This window comes from Rhea pennata, chromosome 4, assembly GCF_028389875.1.
Source record: "Rhea pennata isolate bPtePen1 chromosome 4, bPtePen1.pri, whole genome shotgun sequence".
Classification (NCBI taxonomy): Eukaryota; Metazoa; Chordata; class Aves; order Rheiformes; family Rheidae; genus Rhea; species Rhea pennata.
The window spans coordinates 32,192,275-32,213,764 of NC_084666.1; the positions used below are offsets into that span (position 1 = coordinate 32,192,275).

Below are 21,490 nucleotides of genomic sequence, written 5' to 3' on the forward strand. Positions count from 1 at the left end.
CGGTGACGCGTGGGCTCGTGACGCGAGCGCGTGCTGACGTCGGGGCGGTGCCGCCGCGGCGCTTGCTCGGCCGCTGGGTCCCGGCGGCGGCGGCAGGGGGGAGTCACGGCCGGGCCGGGCCGGGCCGGGCCGCGCCGCCGCGGGGAGGATGAACTGGCTGTTCCCCCTGGCCAAGGGCGGCGGCTCCTCCTCGCCCGCCGCGCCGCTGCCCGCCCTCACCAGCCTGCAGCAGCAGAAGCAGCGGCAGATCGAGTCGCTGCGCAGCTCCCACGCCGCGTGAGTGACCGCGGGGCGGCCCAGCGCCCCCGGGGGTCGGGGCGGGACGGGGCGGGGGGCGGCGGCGAGCCGCCGGGGGCGGCGCGGGCCGTGCGCGCCCCGCGGGTGCCTCTGCGGGCCGGCGCGGCGGCGCCGGGCCCCCCTGGAAAGGGGCGGTTGTAGGCGCCCGCGGCCAGGCGCGCTTGCCGGAGCAGCGGGGCTTTTCCCAAGCCAAGAGCCGGAGGGGTAAAGCGGGGAGCGTGCCGGAGCCGCGGCGCAGGCAGCCGCGGCGCAGCCGCAGTCTGCCCCCGCGACCTGCTTTTCCGACGTACAGTGCTACTTTGCTAGTGACTGACCGTGTATTAGTAACCTGCTCGGCGGGGAGGGTCTCCTCCCCCCCCCCTCGATGTCCACCACCATGCTTTGTACTGCGGACTGGTTCTTTTCTCCTGAGAGGCTGCAGGTGGCTTCGTGCTGATCAGTCCTGCCTAGCTTTTTCTCTTTTAATTCTTCTAAAGTGTTCATCTCTTAAAAAGAGTTTTGCAATTCGTGTGTTTCAAGTTCCGTGGCCAATTCCCATGATACGCATAGGTGTTGTTTTTAGCGAACACGTGAGCATTTGTCTTGCTTCCTGGGACTTTAGGAAGACTGTTGAAGTGGAACAGCTGAGGTGCCTCCAAAAGCTATCAGAGAAAGCAAAGCGAATGTTTACTGCTATGTCACACTGAGGCCAGCACAGGAAGGAAACTAATTTTCAGCCATGTAAGAAAGGTGCCAAGAGCCAAGTTTAACAGTTGCAAACCGATTGCTGTCTTACTATTTGAAATCAGTGCATAAGAAATGTAAATATGATAGTGTAGTTTGTTATTGTTGACTGTTTAAACTTAAATCTGTTCAGAGCCAAATTTTCACAGATATTTTGAAAGGATCGTTCACTGTTTTTTAGTGCAGGTACCCAGCAGCTTAAGCTTCTCTAACCAGAGGTTTCTGTTGGCTAGGCCTTTGCTTTTTATTTTTACTTTTTTTTTTTAAATACTGGGGACTTCGTTGTCCTCAGGAAAAGGTTTTTTCTTTTTGTTTTTCATGCTTTTTGCTTTTCACTTTTCCTCATGGGCTCACTGAGCTAGTTTACTACTAGGTTGTGCAGACGCAAGGGTTGACAGATACAGAGAGGGATTGGACCCAGCAGCCAGGAATGGGCAAAGAGAGTGGTGGGGAGATGGTAGTTGCTCAACTATACCTTTTCAGCAGTGTAAACTAGCCTGCACTCTTAAGCATAGACACTCTTAGTCACTCTTAAGCATAGACAAAAAAGCAAAGAGTAGGCAAATTGAAGAAGAGTTTTAAGTTGTACATGTACATAACACTTCACAGGGGTGCAAACACTCCCACTCCCACACTGAACACACTTTTTCCATATAATTTATTTGGGGTTTTTTTGGAGCAATTAATGGTATGGGGGAGGGGGAACAGGGACATTTCCGAAGTTGGGTGCCAAGAGGCTTTCTGGGAACACCCAGCTGTCACTGTTACTAGTTGTAGCTGTGCTTGGTCCCCTTAGAAGGGTGAGGGAGAGGATGATGTTAGTAACTGGGTGCAGGCAGATGTCTTTTCTCTCCCAGTAACAGCCCAGGTATATTTATGCTGCCTGGAACTGTTGCTTCTGAGCTAAATTTACATCTTCTTCTCCTCTTCCTCCTCTGCATTCTGTGGAATGCCATCTTTCAAAACAGTCTTGCGCTGCATACAAATTGTAGAGGAATGTTGAAATCCAATTCTTATTAAAGCAGCTGTTTTTGAAGAGTTTCTGAGTAACTGGACTGTTACCAATTTGGATTCATTGTCACAATACTTTTTTGGAAGATACATGTTTCCTCAGTGCTTTCAGGAGGGTTGAATCTTGAGTGTCCTTGGCTTACAGAGCTTTAAACTTTTGCAAGTAGCTCTTCAGAGAAATACTATTGAAAATATCTGTGTAAATGCATAGAATTTGGTGCATGTGCAAAAATGATTCAAATAGTAAGAAAATAGGTTGAGTGTAATGTATGCCTTAAATATTTATATGTAGGCAGCATATCAGAGTGATATTAAAGTGTGAAACAGCCATAAAGCCTTGTGAAGGTAAATGTTTTATCAGAAAAAAAAATCAATTTAGAAGAAATCAGTGATATGATGTCTTAATATAAGCCAGTAGATGGGGGGAAAAGAAGTTGGGACTGTTAGCAGATCAGCTGGTAGCACAAGGCTTTACAAAAGAGAAGTGAAACTTTGCACAGATTCGAAAGTAGTAGGAAACCTGACTTTAAAATAGTGGAAGAATAGAAATCAGTGGTGGAATCAAAATGAAGTTAGAAATAACCATACTGATGGGTGATAATGACTTTCTTGGCCCTTTAAATAGGTGAAAGGGATGGAATGATTGGGAAGTCAACAGTAAGAAAGAAGTCAAGATACCATAATGTGATTCAGAATGTATTTTACACCAGTGTATTATGTGGTAAAGTTAAAATTGTTGAAATGCTGATTGTCCTATAGTTATCATGGTCATCATATGAAGAAAGAGCTAAGTGTATAGATCTGTTTTTTGTTGTGTCTTTTTTTATAGCTTCTGTAAGCTTCTGTGACATTTCTGCGAGAATGAACTTGTCTGGTCAAATTTTCTTTGTGATTTTTGGACAGCAGTGTATTTGTCTAAATTGCAACCAGTGCAGCAACTGAAGATGAAGTATCTTATATAAATAGCAGTACAGGAAAGGTATTCACTGTATTGGTAATTACAGTAACTTTAGCAATGTAAGGTGTGGGGTCTTGACGTAGGTCCTGATTTGAAAATGTTCTTTTTGTTTGTTTTTGCTAAATACTTTCGCTGGCAGAAGTGATATGGTGTCTTAGGTATATAAAGGATGATATTCTTAAATATGCTGCAGCAAAATTGATTAAAAGAATTCATGTCTTGTACAGCAAAAAGCTGTCTACAATAAAGTCATCTTACAGTAAATCCATGACACACAATTTCTGGCAGAACAACAGGAATAAATACATGTATTAAATGCTTTCTCAGTTAAGACTGCAGGAACACCAACCAGAAATTTAGACACTGAAGCAATGTCCTTGCCTACATACTAAAGCAAATACTGTCACAAATTGTGTGGTATTGTTTTTCATTTCCTAAAACTTATATTCGGAATTATATTTGAAGTTAATTTAAAGCATATTAACTTATTCCACTGATTTCAATTTTCTTTAAATAAGTTTTTCAGAAGAAAACTAAATGAAAAGAATGTGTGAGGTAATGCCTTTTAGGTTATAGATACAAAGGCTGTTATATTGATCGCGAACCAAATGCTAACAATTTCTTCTTTGTTTGACAGCATTGCAGAAATTCAGAAAGATGTGGAATATCGACTGCCATTCACTGTAAACAACCTGACAATTAATATTAACATGTAAGTAGAGTGATACCTCTACGCACAGAAAATTAATATTGTTCTCACAAAAAGTAGCAGTAGAATATAAGTGGCTCCTGTTCATAACTGATTTCCGGATCTATAAATTTGTCTTGCATTAGTAGTTTTAGTGGTTTGAATGAAACTAGTTGCATTCATGATGCAGACACTCAACTTGAAGCATAACTGTTTTTTTCCATGCTCAATTTCTAAGAGATCCTGCATACTTTTAATTGAAGCAAGTAGCATAAAGTAAGTGTTTCTGATGTTTTATTCCCCCTCTAGTAAAAGTAAATTTAAAAAGTAACTTACTAACCTGTTGCTAGGTCCTAGTATTCATTTTTACCTCAGTACGTGTGATCTTCTGAATCAGAACTTAAAATTGATTTATGATAATGTTTTGCTGAATTTACATGTTTTTTGCGTGCTTTTATTTTTTACTCTGGCAAATGCTCAAGTTATTATCCACAAGTTATTACTACTTTAATCTCAAGGTTTTGATATGTTGTCTGATATTCTTACAGGTCATACTGTGTTGTCTTTATTAGAAAGTTGTTAATTGTTAGAGAAATATTGTATTAGAAAATATCCCTGACGCATTACTGCATGTGCTTTGTCTATGGACAGAATTACTTCATTGTTATCCATTCCTTTTTCCCCAGTAAATACTCCTTTCAGTTCCTTGGAAGCCTAATATTCTAATCTCTCTGAAGTGGCATTACTGACTTCTAATTTTGTAACTGAATAATCCTCTTGTGTAGTTCACGCTATATTTCTCCATAACAGTTTTCATAGAAAAGTAAGCTTAAAGTTGTCTTAAGTTGTCTTAAAGCAAACCTTATTATGAGATATAGCTGTAGTAATGGTTTTGTTTTTTTCTTTGTGTTTGTTTGTTTGTTTGTTTCAGCTTGCTACCACCTCAGTTTCCTCAGGAAAAACCAGTCATCAGTGTGTTCCCACCTGTGAGACATCATTTAATGGACAAGCAGGGTGTATATGTGACCTGTCCACTAATAAGTAATGTATGTATAATTGTGTAATTTGTAACTTTGCTAATTAGTAGCAGACCTATGTAATGTTAACACATGTCATATTAGGTTATTGTCAGTCTTTCTGGCAAAAAAGACTTGCTTGGATTCTAATCCCTTCTAATCCCTCTTGGCTTGAAAGCAAAAATGCAATAGTATTTAGTACCCTACTATTTTTTTCTGTTACTGCTATTATTGAATACTGAATTCGATATTCAGTATTTAATATGTCTAAAACTGTTTTAAGTTATGCTGACTTAGAAAGTTACTGTCATTTTTGTTCATAGTATGGTAGCACAGTTCTTGTTTCTCTACAGTATATTCCAAATAAAGGAGGATATTTTAAGACAGTTTTGCAGCCTAATTCTTTCTACTTGAATTCTAATAGAAAAGTGTGAAGGCCTAATGTGCAGTGTTTTAATATATTCTTCATTTTATTTACCATCAGAGATGCCTTCTAGAATGACACTTTTCCAAATGTAGTTAACGATGCTTTTTATCTCAACCTCAGATCTTGGATTTGTTTTTGTTTTTTTTTCTGCCTGCTTAAGTGTGGCTCTCTAGCTGAGGGGTATTTTGTTTGTTAGAGATGCCTTGCTTAATTGATTCTCCATTTATGACATATTCAAAAAGTCTTGGTTTCTGTTCAGTTCTTGGTGGCTTTAGCCCTTAAAGGAACAAAGTTTCTAAAGTATTTCGGGCTGGTATATGCAAGTTTACATTTGCTGATGTGTCTCTGAAATCATTTACAGCACTGTCACGTGGCTGTAATAAATGGTTGTGTTCAGCATGTTTAAGAGTTGCTGGATTCCAGAAATACTTTTTCTTATGTATTTAGCTTTTCTAAATATTTTGTTTTACCAGTTTACAATGCACTCGGATCTTGGAAAAATTATTCAAAGTTTACTGGATGAGTTTTGGAAGAATCCACCAGTTCTGGCTCCTAGTTCGACATCGTTTCCGTAGTAGGTGTTTATAAGCATACTGGAACTACAGTAACTTATTAAAAAAAATGTGAAGATTAAACAAGGCCTTAAGGGATGGAGGAAATGAAATAATATAATGGACTTATTGAGAAAGTTATAATACCCTTACCTCTGTATTTTGCAAATTGATGTGCATGCTTGATTACATGATTGTTTTAAGAAGCGACACTAAGTTGTGTTGGACTTACTGTATCAACATGTTAATACGACTTTTCATGCTTCTATTTTCTTGAAAATGAACAAATGTCATTATCAGAAGAAGTCTCTATAGACCATGATGTGAGCAGTTGTATTTTTTTCATATTCTGTTCATAATCTCTCAGACAAGGAAACAGTTTTTGTTGCCCAGATGTGAATTTAAATGATAATTGGATTAAACATGTAAGGATGGCCTGAGACATTCAGCTGTGAGCAGTACAGGTGTACAGACAAGGCTGTAATATTTTACATTACAATTGTGGATTTAAAATCATTCATGTTATTTGAAAGTACTTACATATGTATTGCCAAAGTCATTAAATGCTATGCTGTAAATGAGAATTATTGAATAACACAGATGCATTTCTAGTACTTCTGTATGAAAACAATTTAAATTTATGCTCTCAAATTTTTCAGAAACAGATTTTTAATTACACTTCTGATTTGCTCTCTAACACCTAAAGAGCAATTGTTCTTTGACTGCTTTATAGTAGGATGTAGCTTAACAGACTTCTGTAACTATAGAGCCCTGTAATGGGTAAAGTGGACTTACTCTACTAGAAGTAAATGAGAACAAAAATATTTATCATCTTCTAAAAGTTCAGTAGTCTCTTGTACATGCTCTAGTAATTATAATTCAGATGATAGAAATACGGTGTAAACCATTGATGATCATGATCTCTTTTAGCCTTTACAGCAAACCAGCTGGAATGCCTCCGTATGCTCCTCAGGGGTTTCCATTTCTTCCTCCATATCCTCCCCAAGAAACAAATAGAGCTATAGCCCCTGTGCCAGTTGCTGAATCTGTTCCTTCAAGTTACACTACAGATAAGCCTGCTGCTCCCTCTTATGGCTTGATTGCTGATCTGCCACTGCCTGTCCCAACAGCTGAAGCAGTACTTCAGGTTTGTGCACTGAGGTCTGTTGCTTAAGTTGTCAGACACTGGCTGTAAGTCTCCTTAAAGGCAGACAAGGCAATGCCACAAAACTCAAAGGATCAGTCTGAGTTAGTGTATTTAATTGTTTTGCTGGTGCTAGGAAAATGAAACTGTCATTTTGGTTGTGATTAAAAGGTTTTGAGAACAACACTGAAGGCAGAGCAGCAAGCTTCTTTTGAGTTTCACTGAAACTAGATTTTGTGCCAAATATTTGTGTATATATTTCTTCTGGGCTACACTGTATTCTTAAGTATATAATGACTGTTTTTACAACTCTGGAAAATGAAAAGCCCTTCTATACATGATTTCCTAGGTAGAATTTATCAGATGAGAACAATATGTTGTCTCCAGTCTTTACATGTAGGTATTTTTATCATTTTCACTTGGTTCAAATAACTTTTCTTTGTGGAGCTTCTCTGTGTGTGTGTGTGTGTGTGTACCTACTTCCCCAACTCTCCCCCTACACACATGCACGCATGCTCCTGCAGCTCTGTACTCTAGAGGGAGTTTTTTAATCTCTTCCAATAAACTTGATATCTAACTTGATACTCTGTCATTGTAAGGTTAAAGTTGTCTTTAGAAACAAAAGCCTTTTTAATCTCAGAAGGCATATTTTGTTCATGTGGTGGAATTGAGAATTTTTACTTTCTATGAGAAGAGATACTTTTCTTCTCTAGAGACTTTTCCCTGAGGGTTATAGCTGTGAACACCATGTGTGAGATACCAAATTTCTATCCTTTTCTCTATTCTTATTTTTCTTAATTACTCTTCCTGTGTCTGTGTCATTCAGCAGATCTTTAATGGAACACTTAGCAAGACAGAATTATTGTCCTCCACATTTGACTACTCTTTTGTGACGTGCTATTTCAAATGTCATATTTTTGTTGTTGTGATTGAGTTAGACTTTTTATCTGGAGACTAGTACCATAGCTACTTACTGCTTTATTTTTATTGGTGACAAATATTTGTTTCCAGGGTTGGATTATGAAGAATTATCAAGAAATTGCTGTTCAGGATTTGCTAACCATTCCTAAACTTCCATTTAGGTTGGCCAGAATGGATTTACTTACAAGATGCCTGATGTTCCTGATGCATTTCCAGAACTCTCAGAACTAAGGTAAATTTTTAGAATGTGATAAAACTTTCATGTTTTTTAAAAGGGGTCTGCATGTAATTTTTGTAATATTTCTGAGTACATTATTGAAAGTACTTTGTAGAAAGGCCAGATAGGACAATTATTTTCTGACCATACAATTTACTAACTGGTAAGTCTTGTATTCAAATATGCTTCTTGTTTAGGATCTTCTCAGTGGGAACAATATTTCAGGATTCAACAGCTAGAATAAACATCTATTAGTTTTTTTTTAAAAAAAAAAAGCTACAATCAAAGTCATCTGCTCTATCTTAAGGAATTTCACCAGGGACTTAATTGCTACTAATATAACAGCTGTAACTTCGGAAGGGGAAGAAGGCGTAGGAGAAAGGACTTGAGACTGACTTTACAATAAAAGTATTACCTTGTCACAATTCAAAAATCAAATCGGTTACTTTCATAGTAACTTGCTCAGATCTATTGAGACAGGCTGCTTAATCTGTCTGACTGAAAGGATTATTATCTAATTATTAATTATGAAAGGGTCTTAGGAATGTTGTTTATTCACTTGCTGATCTCATCTTTGTGGTGTTGTCAGTTGTCATAGCTTATTAATTGGAAACTATTCTTTGAAGGAAAGAAAAGGACTTTTGGCAAGAAGAAATTCTGTTTTTTGTTGCTCTGGACACCTTTTAAGAGTCTGTGTTGAATTTAGCTAAATGGACTATAAGTCTTAGCAACATCTTTAATAAGTATCAGAAAGGTTTGAAGGTGTGGGGTTTTTTTGGTGTTCTTCTGTTTGTGGTGGGGTTTTGTGTGTGTGTGTGTTTTAGAAATAAAACATTTCAAGGAAGTGGTTCTTCTAAGGCTGGCTTAAATTCCATGATTCTTCTGTAGGCAGTTGAGGCTTTAGAAGTTGGCAATATGTGTGTATCTAAAAGTCATGAATGGTATTGCAGATATGCTGGGTAACATTAAAAAATGTAAAGTAAGGCATGAAAGAGGGACACATTCACACCCTGCTTTTTAAACTCACTACTGCAGATAGTAGTACACAATTCAAATTTACAAGTAAATACCTCAAACTTTAATGTTTTGGCAAAAATGAGTAACTCTACATGTAATGTTTGCTGTTAGCTTTAAATATTCTTTCTCTCTGTTTGAATCTAGTATATCGCAGCTGACCAATATGAATGAGCAAGAGGAAGTGTTACTGGAACAGTTTGTGAATCTACCACAGCTGAAGCAAGTCATTACTGATAGAGATGAGTTAGTGAAAAGCATTGAAGAGCTGGCAAGTAAGCTTTCAAAACATCAGCATCTCTGGTTGTATTCTAGGTGCTGAATACTTAAATATAATAATAATAATAGTGATTTTATTTTACAGAAAAAAACTTATTGTTGGAGCCTAGCTTAGAGGCAAAAAGACAGACAGTGTTGGATAAAGTAAGTGAGTAATGAAGACTTTTCCAGAAGAAGTACTTGCAGTATTCTGTATTTTCAGGGGGGATAAAACATTCTTTCTTTTTACTTCCAGTATGAGCAACTCACACAGTTGAAAGCAGCCTTTGAGAAAAAGATGCAAAGACAGCATGAACTTAGTGAGGTATATTATATCTATTTCGTACAATCTTTTTAAGAATACTTCACTAAAACTGAAGCTTTGACTCATGCATTTATACATGAAGAATATTCTTCTGGTTGAACTTGCTTGTATGAAATAGTGAGATTCATTCACCTCTGGTATGAACTAAACCAGAGTGTCAAAAGTGTCAAAGTGCCAACTAATTTAAAAACAAAATGATGTTTAAATTACACTGCTGTTGTTCTATGATACAGTAGAAACAAAGTTGAAAGAATGTGATGAATGAGCCTTTTGATCTATTCTTAGGTTTAATCTTATGGCAAACTGTTTTAACAATAAAAGCCATGTTAAATTAGTGTATCTGTTAAACTGTGCCTGATGAAAATGGTTAAAACCATTGCTGTACATTTTTAAACCTTGTGACCACTAGCTATACCAGTGTGTAACATACAGTGTCAGACTTTGCACATTCTAAAGCACAAACAGGGGAATGTCATTACTTCAAATGTAACTTGAGTAAGGAGAGAGTAATTTGTTAGTATATTTACCAGTTATGTATTTAAAAATGCAACTTCTCATGAAGTTTTTGATGTAGAAACTGTTTTATTGTTTGCAAGATTTTTATTTGAGAGTATGATAGTCCATAAAGACAGCATGTGTAGTATCTGAATTTCAAAATGCCGAAAGCGTAACAAAATGTGAAATCACAAGTGGGTAAATTACATGATAGCAAACTAAATGATCTCATTAGTGACCTAAATGAATTTGATGCTTTTTTATTGCAATTCCGAACAGACAACCTGCTAATGTCTTCTCTGTGTGATGTAAATTGGCTTTAAAGTGAACAGAGCTAGTCAGCTGGCATTGAGAATTTTTTTTCTTCTGTAAGAAACCTCTCAAGAACAGGACAAAACATCCCACTGTTATGTTACCTTTCCTTTTTTCTAAGTCTGATTTGCTGATTAATGGTTAGGAGGCTGAGAGCTGGAGCTGCAGCTGGATTTTTGTGCTCTTTTCTTCCTTGTATGCTGTATCTTTGTTTGAGATGTTTGCTTTATACCACTCGCCTGGTACTTTTTCTTCAAAACTCCAGGCAAGTCTTTTCACTTGTACTATGGCATATTTTAGTCATCTTTTATGACTACAAACTTTCTTTGTTTTACACAAGAGTACTGATTAAATCAACAGACTTTTCTGATTACATTACAACTTTCTATGGTAGGCAAACCAAATATTTTTTTTGTGGGGGTAGAGGAAGAGGAGGGATCCAAGCATCTAAAACATTAAATCTGTATAAATATACCTTAATGCTACAGTTACGGCTTTGTACAGACTCTTACTGAAAAATGAATCATGGTCTGACATATACTGTCCTAGTACAGTGAAGGAAAAAGAATGAAATTATACACAGTAAACAAATAAAGGTTTGAGTTTATAAAAGCATATAAGAATGAATATAATGGATCAGAGTAGTAGCGGCCTGTCTACTTCTGGAGTCAGCAGTAGTATCTTGCATAACTCTCCCCAAATTCTTCTCCACAAGTTCCCTTCTAAGAGGAGAATCTTCTAGTCTCCCTTTTGATTATGCATATTGGAAATGAACATGATTTCTTATGGTAGAGTTAAGTAGTTTAGCTACGTACTGTGGGAAGAACTTCTTTGTTTGTTGAATCTGCCACCTGCAGGCATCAGTTGATCTCTAGTTTGTAGTGAAGAATGCAGTGAATGTTTCATTCTCCTTTATGTTGTTCAAGATTTTATTTAAGTTATCAGTCTCTGTCTTTTCTGGGTTAGACTCCTAATCTACTAGTTTGCCATAATTTGATATAAAATTACTCCTTGCTTTTTGATACCTTAAATATACAGCCAAGCTCAAATCTGTAGTTGAACTTTTAGCAGAACAATTTTTCTGTTTCTTCCTAACTGTTTCAGGTGCAATAAAGTAAGCAGCGCAGTATAAACCACTCTGCTGAGCAGAGGTTAGCTGAGTAAAGGCAATGTGAAGCAGTAGTTTGTACAAAATTGTGTTTGTACTAGCAAAATATCTTTCTCTTTGCCAGATCATTGCCTAATAAGGGGAGGGGGAAAATATACAGTTAAGTTTTTGCAAAGTTATGTGTGGATATTATTTTCCATAATACCTATTTCAGGGACTAAGTGAGGGAAACTCCATATTAATAGCATTCATTTTTGAAAACCTAAATTAGGATTGACTGAATCATTTCAAGGTTATTAAAAGCTGAACCAGAAAGAACTTTTATCACTTTAAGCTTTTGGGGCTTGTATAACTGACTTTGAATTTCAGTAGAGTCTGTTTATTTTAGGCACTTAATAATTCTATTCAGAAAGTGTGCACTCAAGAACCAGACATTTATAAGCTGGATGCTTTCAAACAGTGTAGAATATCAATAAAGTTGAAAAGCTTTATACACTTGTGAGTTAAATTGATCTCAAGAACTAAACTGGCAACACTTTTTTCAGATTGCATCATTTCTAGTTGATCTATTTACACTGCTTCTTGGAGATGATGCTCCATTTAGTCACTTAGTCTTATATATAATAATAATGCTCTATCCACATATCCCATGTTTATGTAGTCATTTATCTGTCTTATCCTTGGAAATGTGAATTTTGATGGACAATTTGATATTAAATAGGTGTTTTTATTTTCTTAGAGTTGCAGTCCAAGTGCTCTGCAAGCCAGACTGAAAGTAGCTGCTCATGAAGCTGAAGAGGAATCTGACACTATTGCAGAAGACTTCTTAGAAGGCAAAACAGAAATAGATGACTTTCTCAGTAGTTTCATGGAAAAGAGAACAGTATGTAATGAACAAGTCATTCTAATCAGAGATACAGAGCACAGAAATTTAAGACTTAAGCAGACTTGAGCGATCTTGTAATCCAGGATAGTGGTTTAGCAAGCTCAAACAAAATAAAAATATATCCATAAGTGGCTTTAGTCACTTTAAAATGGACTCTGAATACCTAAGGAGCATAAGCTTTTAACACAGGAATACAAGAATCTTCTGCATCAGACTTTAGGCCTGTACTGTTGCAGATATTTTTGTGTCCCATATTCTTCTCTATCCTGTAAAAATATAAGGAAGTTAACCACAAGGGCATTTCTAAATCTGGGAGGAAGTCCCTAGAGAATGATATGTTGTATTAAGCAACCTTAACCCTTAACAATTACTTTAGAAAGTTTAATTTATTCTATTGATGGCTATCACCAAATAAGTTCATTAATCACCTTTTCTTTAAAGAAGTCTAATAAATGTATTTCATGACATAGGAAGTGCATCTTTTCTGCTGCAAGTAGTTGCTTTGGAGTGATGTTATCAAAATATAGACAATTACTCAGCTTGAATTTTGGAAGAGAGGTGGGTTCACAGGGCTTTCCGTTTTCAAAGAGACTGCAAAGTAGCTAAATCATTAATGAGAAACTGCAGTATGTGTAGTAAAAAGTTCCTTTCCAGAATCACTGGTCCTGTGTCTTTTATTTTAGCTCTGCCACTGTAGAAGAGCCAAAGAGGAAAAACTTCAACAGGCAATAGCAATGCACAGCCAATTTCATGCTCCGCTATAGGTAAACTGCTGTTTTAATATTTGTGGTGAACTTTTTTTATTTAAATCTGCTACATTGTCACACACTTACTAATTGCTAATTGAAAGTTTGTTTACTACAATATGTGGTGTTCTAAAAATGCCTCGTGTGGAAGTTAAGTTCAAATGAACATCACTAGTTCCATCTCCTATTTTTTAGTGAGAGAAAACAGTCAATAGCAGCAAAACTTCTTTTTAGGACTGCATGTGCTGCACTTGTTATGAATTAAATCCAAAACTTAATATATGAAGAAGTTAAAAATGTCTAATTATGGAAATTTGTCTTTACAGAATTCCTGCAAACTAGACCTACCACGAGAAGAGTGAACAAACCCCATAAAGCACACTTTTTAATAACTATTATTTGCAAATAACCATTTCATCATATGTGGTTGTATTTCTAGAGGAGATTGTATACAGAGCTGGGACTGTTTTGTACAAATTAGAATGTCTCTTTATATTCTCATTGTACTAGAGAAATCCTTCTATTGCAATCTTTGCACTAATTTCTTGTATTTATTGTTGATAGTTCTTATTATACTTGAGTTCCTGCTGCTATACTCCATTCTTTAGAGATTAAATATCAAAGCTGTAATTTTGACTAGCTCTTTACATTTTTATAAAAACATGATTCATATCTTTTGTATTCTTGACTTTAAACATAGGTTTGGCTTGATCTGTGAAAGAGTTTGAGACAGCTAGTGATGGGGCTTTGGAAACAGGAGTTAATTATTTAAGATTGTCAGTGAATTCACTGGCTGTTTTTTCTTGAGGCCAAAAATGTTTAGCAGCATTTTTTTTAAGTAATAATACAAAACTAAATTTAGCCTGTATTGTGTTTTGGATAAGTAGTTTTGACTTAAGCAAAGTATGTTTTGGAACATTTTCTTTGAATCAATCAAATAAATGATCTCTAGATTTAATGTATTACTCAGCACTAATGGAATTTTGATTTCAGGAGTGGCATGGTACCTACCAGTGTAATTAAATATAACTTGCATTTGGCAATTTCATTTTCGTCCTGGTTTTACTTGGAAAGAGTGGAAAAAAAAATCAAGTCACTTCCTAGTTCTGGTGTATCATACAATATGAATGGATTTATCATGTGATGAACCTGAAAGCACTTTACAAAATCTTAATTCTGAAGTTTTGTGAAGTAGCAGTTATTTTCCTTTTTTCTTTTTTAAAAGGAAAGGAATAAACACTGTTTTGTCTAGGGTTACCCAGTATGTTATGTCAAGGCCAGTAATGAAAATTTGGAACAGTGAGTCTTAATCTTGTCCTTTAATCACTGAATCAGGTGAGAATGGGTAGTGTAGCCAAGAACCAAGTGTAGTATCTTATAGGAGAAAAATACAACCTCCTGAACACATTCATGTATGTTATGTGTCTCTCTCTCTCTGTAAAAAGACACGTTCTTTTTCTTATTTATCTTATCAGTGAATGAAGTTCTCATGCAGAAAGTCAGAATTTAGAAGAAAAGTAGTTGTATAGTTATGGGACAGAAATAAGATAAAACCTGCAGAAATTAATAATCTATCCGGAATCCTATTTTTTTTTCTCTTTATCTTTTGTCAGGAAGCAGTTTGGAGATAACAGCACTTTTGTAGCCAAGATGTTAACATCTGTGGTATCTAGATAGGGTCACAGGGCAATGTAGATTCAAGTCTCAGACTAAAGCAGGTTGGAACAGGACAGTTTTTTCTGTATTGGTAATCTTCTAGACAGTCCTAAAGTCTGTGCTCTTGTAGCAAAATGGAATAATGTATTTCTTTTCAGTTAGAGGTAAGTGAGTAAACTTGCAGTCATGAAAGTCACATAAGCACAGCAGGAAGTCTAATCCACAGACTAGTAAGTCTTCAAGTAGGCCTGTAGTCTGTGCTGTATCATACTTTACAATATTGTGGTCTGTCTTAAGCTATCACTTTTCAGGGCAAGTAAGTTATTCTCTTGTACTCATGGGAATTTGTGGGTTCATTTAGTTTTTTTTTTGTTTGTTTGTTTTTGGTTTTTTTGTTAAGCTGGCCCAAAATCTGCTATTAGGTGTCCCAAGCAAATGATCCAAATCAAAAAAGATGCTTAGGTGCCTGAAGCTTGTAAGTACTGCTGTTTAAGTAATGAAGAATATCTCCTACAAAAAACATTGTTTCCACTGAGTGTGCCTGTTTGTTGACATTGCACTTCTGCTAACATGCTAGCTGAAGTCCTAATTCAAAATGAGACACTGTAAAATATGTTTTGGATGATCTGAGTATTTTAATCTCTGCAGCCCAGGAGGAGACTTAGGTTTAAGATGCACTCTTGCCATCAGTGTTACCTTTTTGGCAAATTCCATCTACTTTTATGCTGAACGTGCAAGTTGTTCTGGATCTTTTTCTAAGCATCTAGGTAAGGAGCTTAAAGACAGGACACAATTCTGTGTAGAGTTATTTTTTTCCTTTCCCTGTGCAGAGAGAAAGGGACAGATGACCAAATACTTGGTGCTGTTCCTCAATTGAAGTGTTTCCCTTATACATTTTGTAATGATTTGGAAGAACAAATTTTTTCCTCATCTGTCACCTTCAGCTGAATGTTACGTGATGTGTTGTGGTGCTCTCATTTTAAGATTGAACTATCTAGCTAGCTCACCTTCAGAGGATTTGTTTCCCAGACCAGTACTAGTTCTCAACACTTCAGCTTTTCCTTGTAGACTACTCCTGTATTTTCTAAGAGAGCAAACTTACAGATTCAGGGCTTTTTCATAGAGTGTTTCTGATAGCACTGGAGGACAGTCTATAAGAAAATGTCAATGTTCAATATCATTTCTTAGTACAGTGTTTTTTGTTCAGGGATGTAAATGTTCGGGGTTCTCTCTTTTCTCCTTTTACCTATTCTCTTGTATTGTTGTTCCTGTTCCTACACTTATTTCTATTTTTAGCCCCTCATGCAATCACAAACTCTTCCTTTAGGAACAGCACAGAAGTCTGTGTTCATAGAGGGTGTGTTGAGTTAACTACAGGTATCCTGTAACATGCAGGAAGGGCCAACCCATTTCTGGTTCTCAAGGAACAAGCCGGTCTACTACTGAGTTATATCTCTTTCTGATTTAGTCTCACACCTGGTGGGCCAATGATGTTTGTTTTTGTTTCCTCTAATCTTCATTCGGTCACCAGATGACCTGGTGGAACACTGATCATGTTTTGCCCAACAAATAAGGGTAAGTTTCTAGCACGCTGGTAGCGTTCACTGTTAGACTCTTCCCTTACCTTATCTTGCAGAAAGATGAAGTGTAGGTATAACTCCAGCTTGGAACAATTTCCTGTGAAATGTAAGAGAATGGAAGCTGCTATTAGTTGCATATTCTAAAGTCTCTTAAAAATGTGTCAAGTGAGCTCTTAAGCAGCTTGGAATAGTAGGGAATGTACAGTGACTGGCTTCTGGAGAGTGGTGCATTATGGCCATGTTCATAATGAGGTGTTCTGCTAAGTTGAAACAGTGACATAAATTAGCATGAATACAAGTCTTAGCATGAAATGCCAAGGTGGGGGAGGGTTGCATTCTGTAGTGCAACAGCTGATGGAGCTGACTTTTGATATTTTTTAACTTCTGATCTCATTGCTAAATGTTTTCTATGATGGAATTTAAGCCTGTTATTCCTCTCTGAGTTAACTGACTACTGAAATCTCTGTATAGCAATTGTAACTGACTTTTATTTTAATTTTTTTTTTTTTTTTTTTGATTTGCAGTATAAGGCTGTGAAATCAAGTAAGTTACTGTAGGACATATATATATGTATATACTGGTGGTATACAACTGTGGAGTTAATAGCACTTTCTGTTGGGGATTTTAGAAGAAAGCTTTCCTAGATTTCACAGTATGCTTGACATGCTAATCTTTCTAAAAGGCATTGACTGTCAGGTTTGTGCAGCTATGCTGGTCACAACTACAAGCAATAGACTACCCATTCTAAATAGTACCGAATGTTCTTACTATAATTGTTGTTTGATCTGTAAATACTCTGTAGCTTTGTCACTTTGGACCTTGACCAAATACAGAAATTAGAAGGCTTTGTTAGTGTTGTTTCTGTCCAAGTTGTTTTTGCTACTTCCTTTGAAGACTAGGAATGTTCTCTTGAGAGATCTGAAGACTTTCACATAAAGCTGAATTAAAACTCTGGCAGCAAACTTAAGTCAGTTATCACAGCCTTATTGTGTACATGACTGAACAGTAAATACTGTAATGTGTTAAACTTACAAATAAACACTTTGGGATTTTTAAGAATTCTGGTAATTGTCTACATTGTGGGTGGATTTGTGCCTTGCAGGACGTGCTGGGTGGATACAGAATTGTGTTGGAAAGCATTTTGCAGTCAACAAGCAAATTACACAGTCTTCAATAAACTAGTTGAGGACAAACTTTCACACTTCTTTAACCCTATTTAACTCTTCTGACAACAGCAGATCTTGGAGCCTTTTTCACTAGAATGACCTTATGCTTTGAAAGCCCATATTGTAGCTCAGTTTATTGTTTTTGTAAATGCTATGTCTTGGTCAGATACCTGTAAAGATCAACATTTTTATATAGTAATAAGATAAAAGGAAAGCTTAGATATCAATAATAAGTAAATACCTTAACACAGTAAGAAGTAAGAAAGATTATGGCACTGTTTAGTTTTTTGGAAACAAAGCTATTGAAATAGCCTTGGCAACCAATGCACTTTAACAGTGAGTCTTTGCCTGAATTCAGTCAGTATGGTTCTAATGGGCCAATAAGGTTTCATTAGTTTCTTTTCCAGAATGTTTTGTAATAACAGATCATTAAACTGTATTCTAAAGATTTTAAATAACTTGATTTGCTGACAGCAGATGCTTAACTGATAATTGAAATAATATAACTATGAATGTTTATCTTATCCTTTTGCTCTTATCCTTACCTATCTTCATATCTATCCATTCTCTGGCAGTGTCTCTGGCCTCTGCGTTCTGGGTTTGTGCTGGTGTGGGACTCTATTGGCACTAGAGCTATGGTAGGCTTTCTACTCTTCTTAGTAGTGTGATAAGCTGAGATACTTTCGACTTCTCTTCCCCCAGTGAGTTACTAATGCCCATTTGTCACTGGAGGATTTTCAGTCACTGTGATGTTTATCTGTATTTGCACCACAGAGTGGAAGGGAGACCAGCCAACACGCAAGCTAAAGGAGCCCATTTCAGCCTATATACAAAAGCAGCCCATTGCCTTGACTGTGATGCTTGTGATCCGTTAGAGGATTTCTGTGTGCAGATGGAAGCAACATCCACATAAAAGCCTCCGTTTAACTTGTCAGCGATGATAGAATGCTTATCTTCATTGCAAAGGCTACCTTCTAATTACCGCGTTCTTTAGATTATTATTAGTCTGTGTTATCAAGCAGTTTATGGTATACAAACTCTTGCTTTAGCTTGCCTCCTATCTTTAAAAGATGTAGCTCTCCCCTCACTGCTAATTTTAGAGCTTTCCTTCCTGCCTCCCTCCTTTTACTGTTGTTTTTCCCCTTAATCATGACTGTATCCTTCATTTTGAGCTTCCTGCTCTTTTTTTTCACCATATTTCTCAGCTCTTCAGAATCTATTTCCATTTGTTACTGCCTTTGCCTATGTTGTGTTAGATACCAATAAAAGCAGCTAATATGTTCATTTTCTGTTCTTCCAACCAGATTTATTTTGTAGAGAAAACTTAGCTGTTTGATCCCATTGCCTTGCAATACACATCAGTATGCATTTTCATACTAAAGAACAACTTGAATTCAATGAAGCTAAAATTACACCACAGAAATCTGTAGTGTTCTTCTAATTCCTTCTTTCCTGCAGTTTGTCATGCTTATTTGTATCCTGTTTCAAATTACAGTGAGCTTATTGTCAAAGTTGAAAGGATTTATAGCAGAGGGAAGACCCCCACAGGCTACAAGAAATTAAGGTAGTTCACTGTATATCTTGTTATCTCTTTATTTTTCCCTAGGGAAAAGTACGGGCTATAATAGACTCTCATATAATGAATGCAAGTCAACTGAGAGTTGAATGAGCTTTCTTAGTTATCATTTGTAGATTCCTTCCCAGCTTAAACTAATGAATTCAAATATTAAAGTAGTAAAGATATGAAAATCCCTTGATCTAAGTGACAATGCTTCCTCAGTAACTGAAGAATTATATTGCAAAAATCAGGAAAGGAGAACATCCTTTCATGCACTAATATGGAATAACATAACACTGCATGTCCTAAGTATTTATTTGGAAGTATTTCTCAGCAGGCTAACATAATGCCACAAATACATACATTACAATGAGAACAATAACAGCAAATGCAAAATTCTAAAGGCTGAAGGATGCATCACACAGAGCTGCTAAGTAAAGACTTCATTTAAAATATGTTAATATTTTAGTTATAGAGCTAGTTACAAGAAATAGCATAAGCAACATGAAGACTACTTTAAATTTGCATATATTCATATTATGTATCATTTCTAGACATGTCTAACTGCACACAGTAATATCATGATACTGCAATTCTACATTTTAAAGATTGCCTAGCCTTAAACTCATTTTTAAGCAGGATATTTTTGTTTTGTTTTCTTTGCTGAATTTACAGCATGTTTCTTTATTTTGAGAAAACCCATTCAAAATTTCCTTTAATACCGTAAACTTTACAGGCTATGTTCAAAATATGAAATATTTTTTAAAAGCACAATTAAAATCAGGACTTTCCTTTATTAAAAATTCATAAAGATTAAAAAACAGAAGGCTAGATTCTCAATAGATTTTTAATTTATCATAGCTCAGCTTATTTTAATTGAGCTACACTGATTTCTCAAATTGAGGATCTGGCCTTTCCAGTATAACAGTAAGATGAATCTTGCCATTAGGAACTGAACTATTTCTTCAAATGCAGAAGCTCCCTTAGGAGATTGTTCATAGTACTGAAGTTGACTAACTCATTTTTAGTAACGGAATTTCTTAGAATAAAAAAAAAAGCACTCCACAAAAGCAGACTGAATAATAAAGCCTTAAATTTCCAAACTGAGGTATACTTATATAATTTAACTCTGCCTATAAGTCTACCCTTGAAGGAATAGTATGAAGTACAACTAAAAAAAAGTTACATTTCTATTGTGCTATGTTTAACTAAAACACAATACCAAGTTATCCCCAAGCACGTAAGAGCAGACATAAAAATTTTATTTTTAAATGTTCTTAAAAAAAAACAAAAAACAAGAAACATGCAATTACAGCCCCATCTGTAAGCTGTTTCAGGAAGTCCCAAGTTTCAAATATTTTTCCAAGGTTTATTTCTATATAATGGTTATAAAAGCTATACCTCTTACGATTTTAAACTGAAAATTTTTAAACACAACTTGGAGAATAAACTTTGTTTTGTTCTTCTACTCTATTTCAACTCATAGGTAGAAAAATGCTGGAAAATGAGCAAAGAATTCTTTGAATTAGTCTTTTTGTTGAATTAGCACTGCAGTGTTCAGATTGGCAAATACTGCAAGGGAAACTATATGCAAATGAAAAAAAATCATTCTACTTAGTTTATTTTAAACACTAAAATTGATAAAGGAACTAGTAGAAATAGTATTTCTTATTAGCATAACCTTTCTTTAATTTTGGCCTTGGAGGAGCAATACTTTCAGAAGTGATTTAGACTCTCTATTCACCATACTAGAGATACCTCACTTCTGCTGAAATAAAATATTGACATGCAGGAATCAAATAGGCTGGAGAATCTGGATTTTTATTACCTTTAAAATGTTAACCTTTATCTCATTTAGATAACTCTGAATAGGAGCAAATTATAAACAATAGAACTTGAGAACAGAAAGTCTGGAGTATCCTGCCTGACATTTATTTTGTAGAGTGACACATTACTATGAACACTGTGCAACTATTTTTATATTCCTCAAAGCTTTGCTCACAGAAACCATTGAAATTTTCACACTTAGGTGAGATCTGAGTACAAACTCGATTCACTCAAGTGCAGCAGTTCCTCACCCAAGGATCTTTTTGCAGGATCAGAGTCCCCTTAAGTAAGCATATTGATTTGTTAGTTTTACATTGCCTTGAGAGATTTTAATAGGAGAATATGCAAAATAATTGTTGAAATTGAAAACTGGGGGAAAAAACGTGAAAAATATACACAGCGTGCCTGAAGACAAAAAAGCTCTACAGAAGTAAATTTTGATTCACCAGTAAGGCTAATACTATCTTCAACTTTGTTCATAGGTATAACAGTACTTTGGAATTTTCTATCTTTGGAGAATATTATTTTGTACAATAAATTATGGAAATAAATGTACAAATTAAGGAATAATGTGCAGTTAAAACACTACAGTGGCTTAAATAAATA

At 36.1% G+C, this 21,490-nt stretch overlaps 1 protein-coding gene across 3 annotated transcripts; it reads left to right on the plus strand.

Moving 5' to 3' along the window:
- The first annotated feature begins 43 nt into the window (after positions 1–43).
- Positions 44–17,392, plus strand: VPS37A (VPS37A subunit of ESCRT-I). Of its 3 annotated transcripts, XM_062575635.1 has the most exons (13): positions 2,923–3,010; positions 3,627–3,701; positions 3,916–3,953; positions 4,609–4,723; positions 5,594–5,694; positions 6,602–6,818; positions 7,898–7,968; positions 9,115–9,242; positions 9,332–9,390; positions 9,482–9,550; positions 12,205–12,348; positions 13,035–13,115; positions 13,424–17,392. In XM_062575635.1, the coding sequence occupies exons 4-12, from the start codon at positions 4,679–4,681 to the stop codon at positions 13,113–13,115; spliced, it is 915 nt and encodes a 304-aa protein (XP_062431619.1). In that variant the 5' UTR covers positions 2,923–3,010; positions 3,627–3,701; positions 3,916–3,953; positions 4,609–4,678; the 3' UTR covers positions 13,424–17,392. The 3 variants fall into 3 exon arrangements, with proteins under 3 accessions (XP_062431617.1, XP_062431619.1, XP_062431618.1); XM_062575633.1 differs by lacking the exons at positions 2,923–3,010; positions 3,916–3,953 and adding an exon at positions 44–276; XM_062575634.1 differs by lacking the exon at positions 3,916–3,953 and having other exon boundaries at positions 2,924–3,010.
- Positions 17,393–21,490: the final 4,098 nt, after the last annotated feature.

What these genes read in the sequence shown, in the direction of transcription:
- VPS37A (XM_062575633.1), top strand. Translation starts at nt 149, where the DNA reads ATGAACTGGCTGTTCCCCCTGGCCAAGGGCGGCGGCTCCTCCTCGCCC. An exon ending in CCTGTCCACTAATAAGTAAT is followed by an intron (nt 4,724 to 5,593) that starts GTATGTATAATT and finishes TTGTTTTACCAG; the next exon opens with TTTACAATGCACTCGGATCT. An exon ending in AAGCATTGAAGAGCTGGCAA is followed by an intron (nt 9,243 to 9,331) that starts GTAAGCTTTCAA and finishes TTTATTTTACAG; the next exon opens with AAAAAAACTTATTGTTGGAG.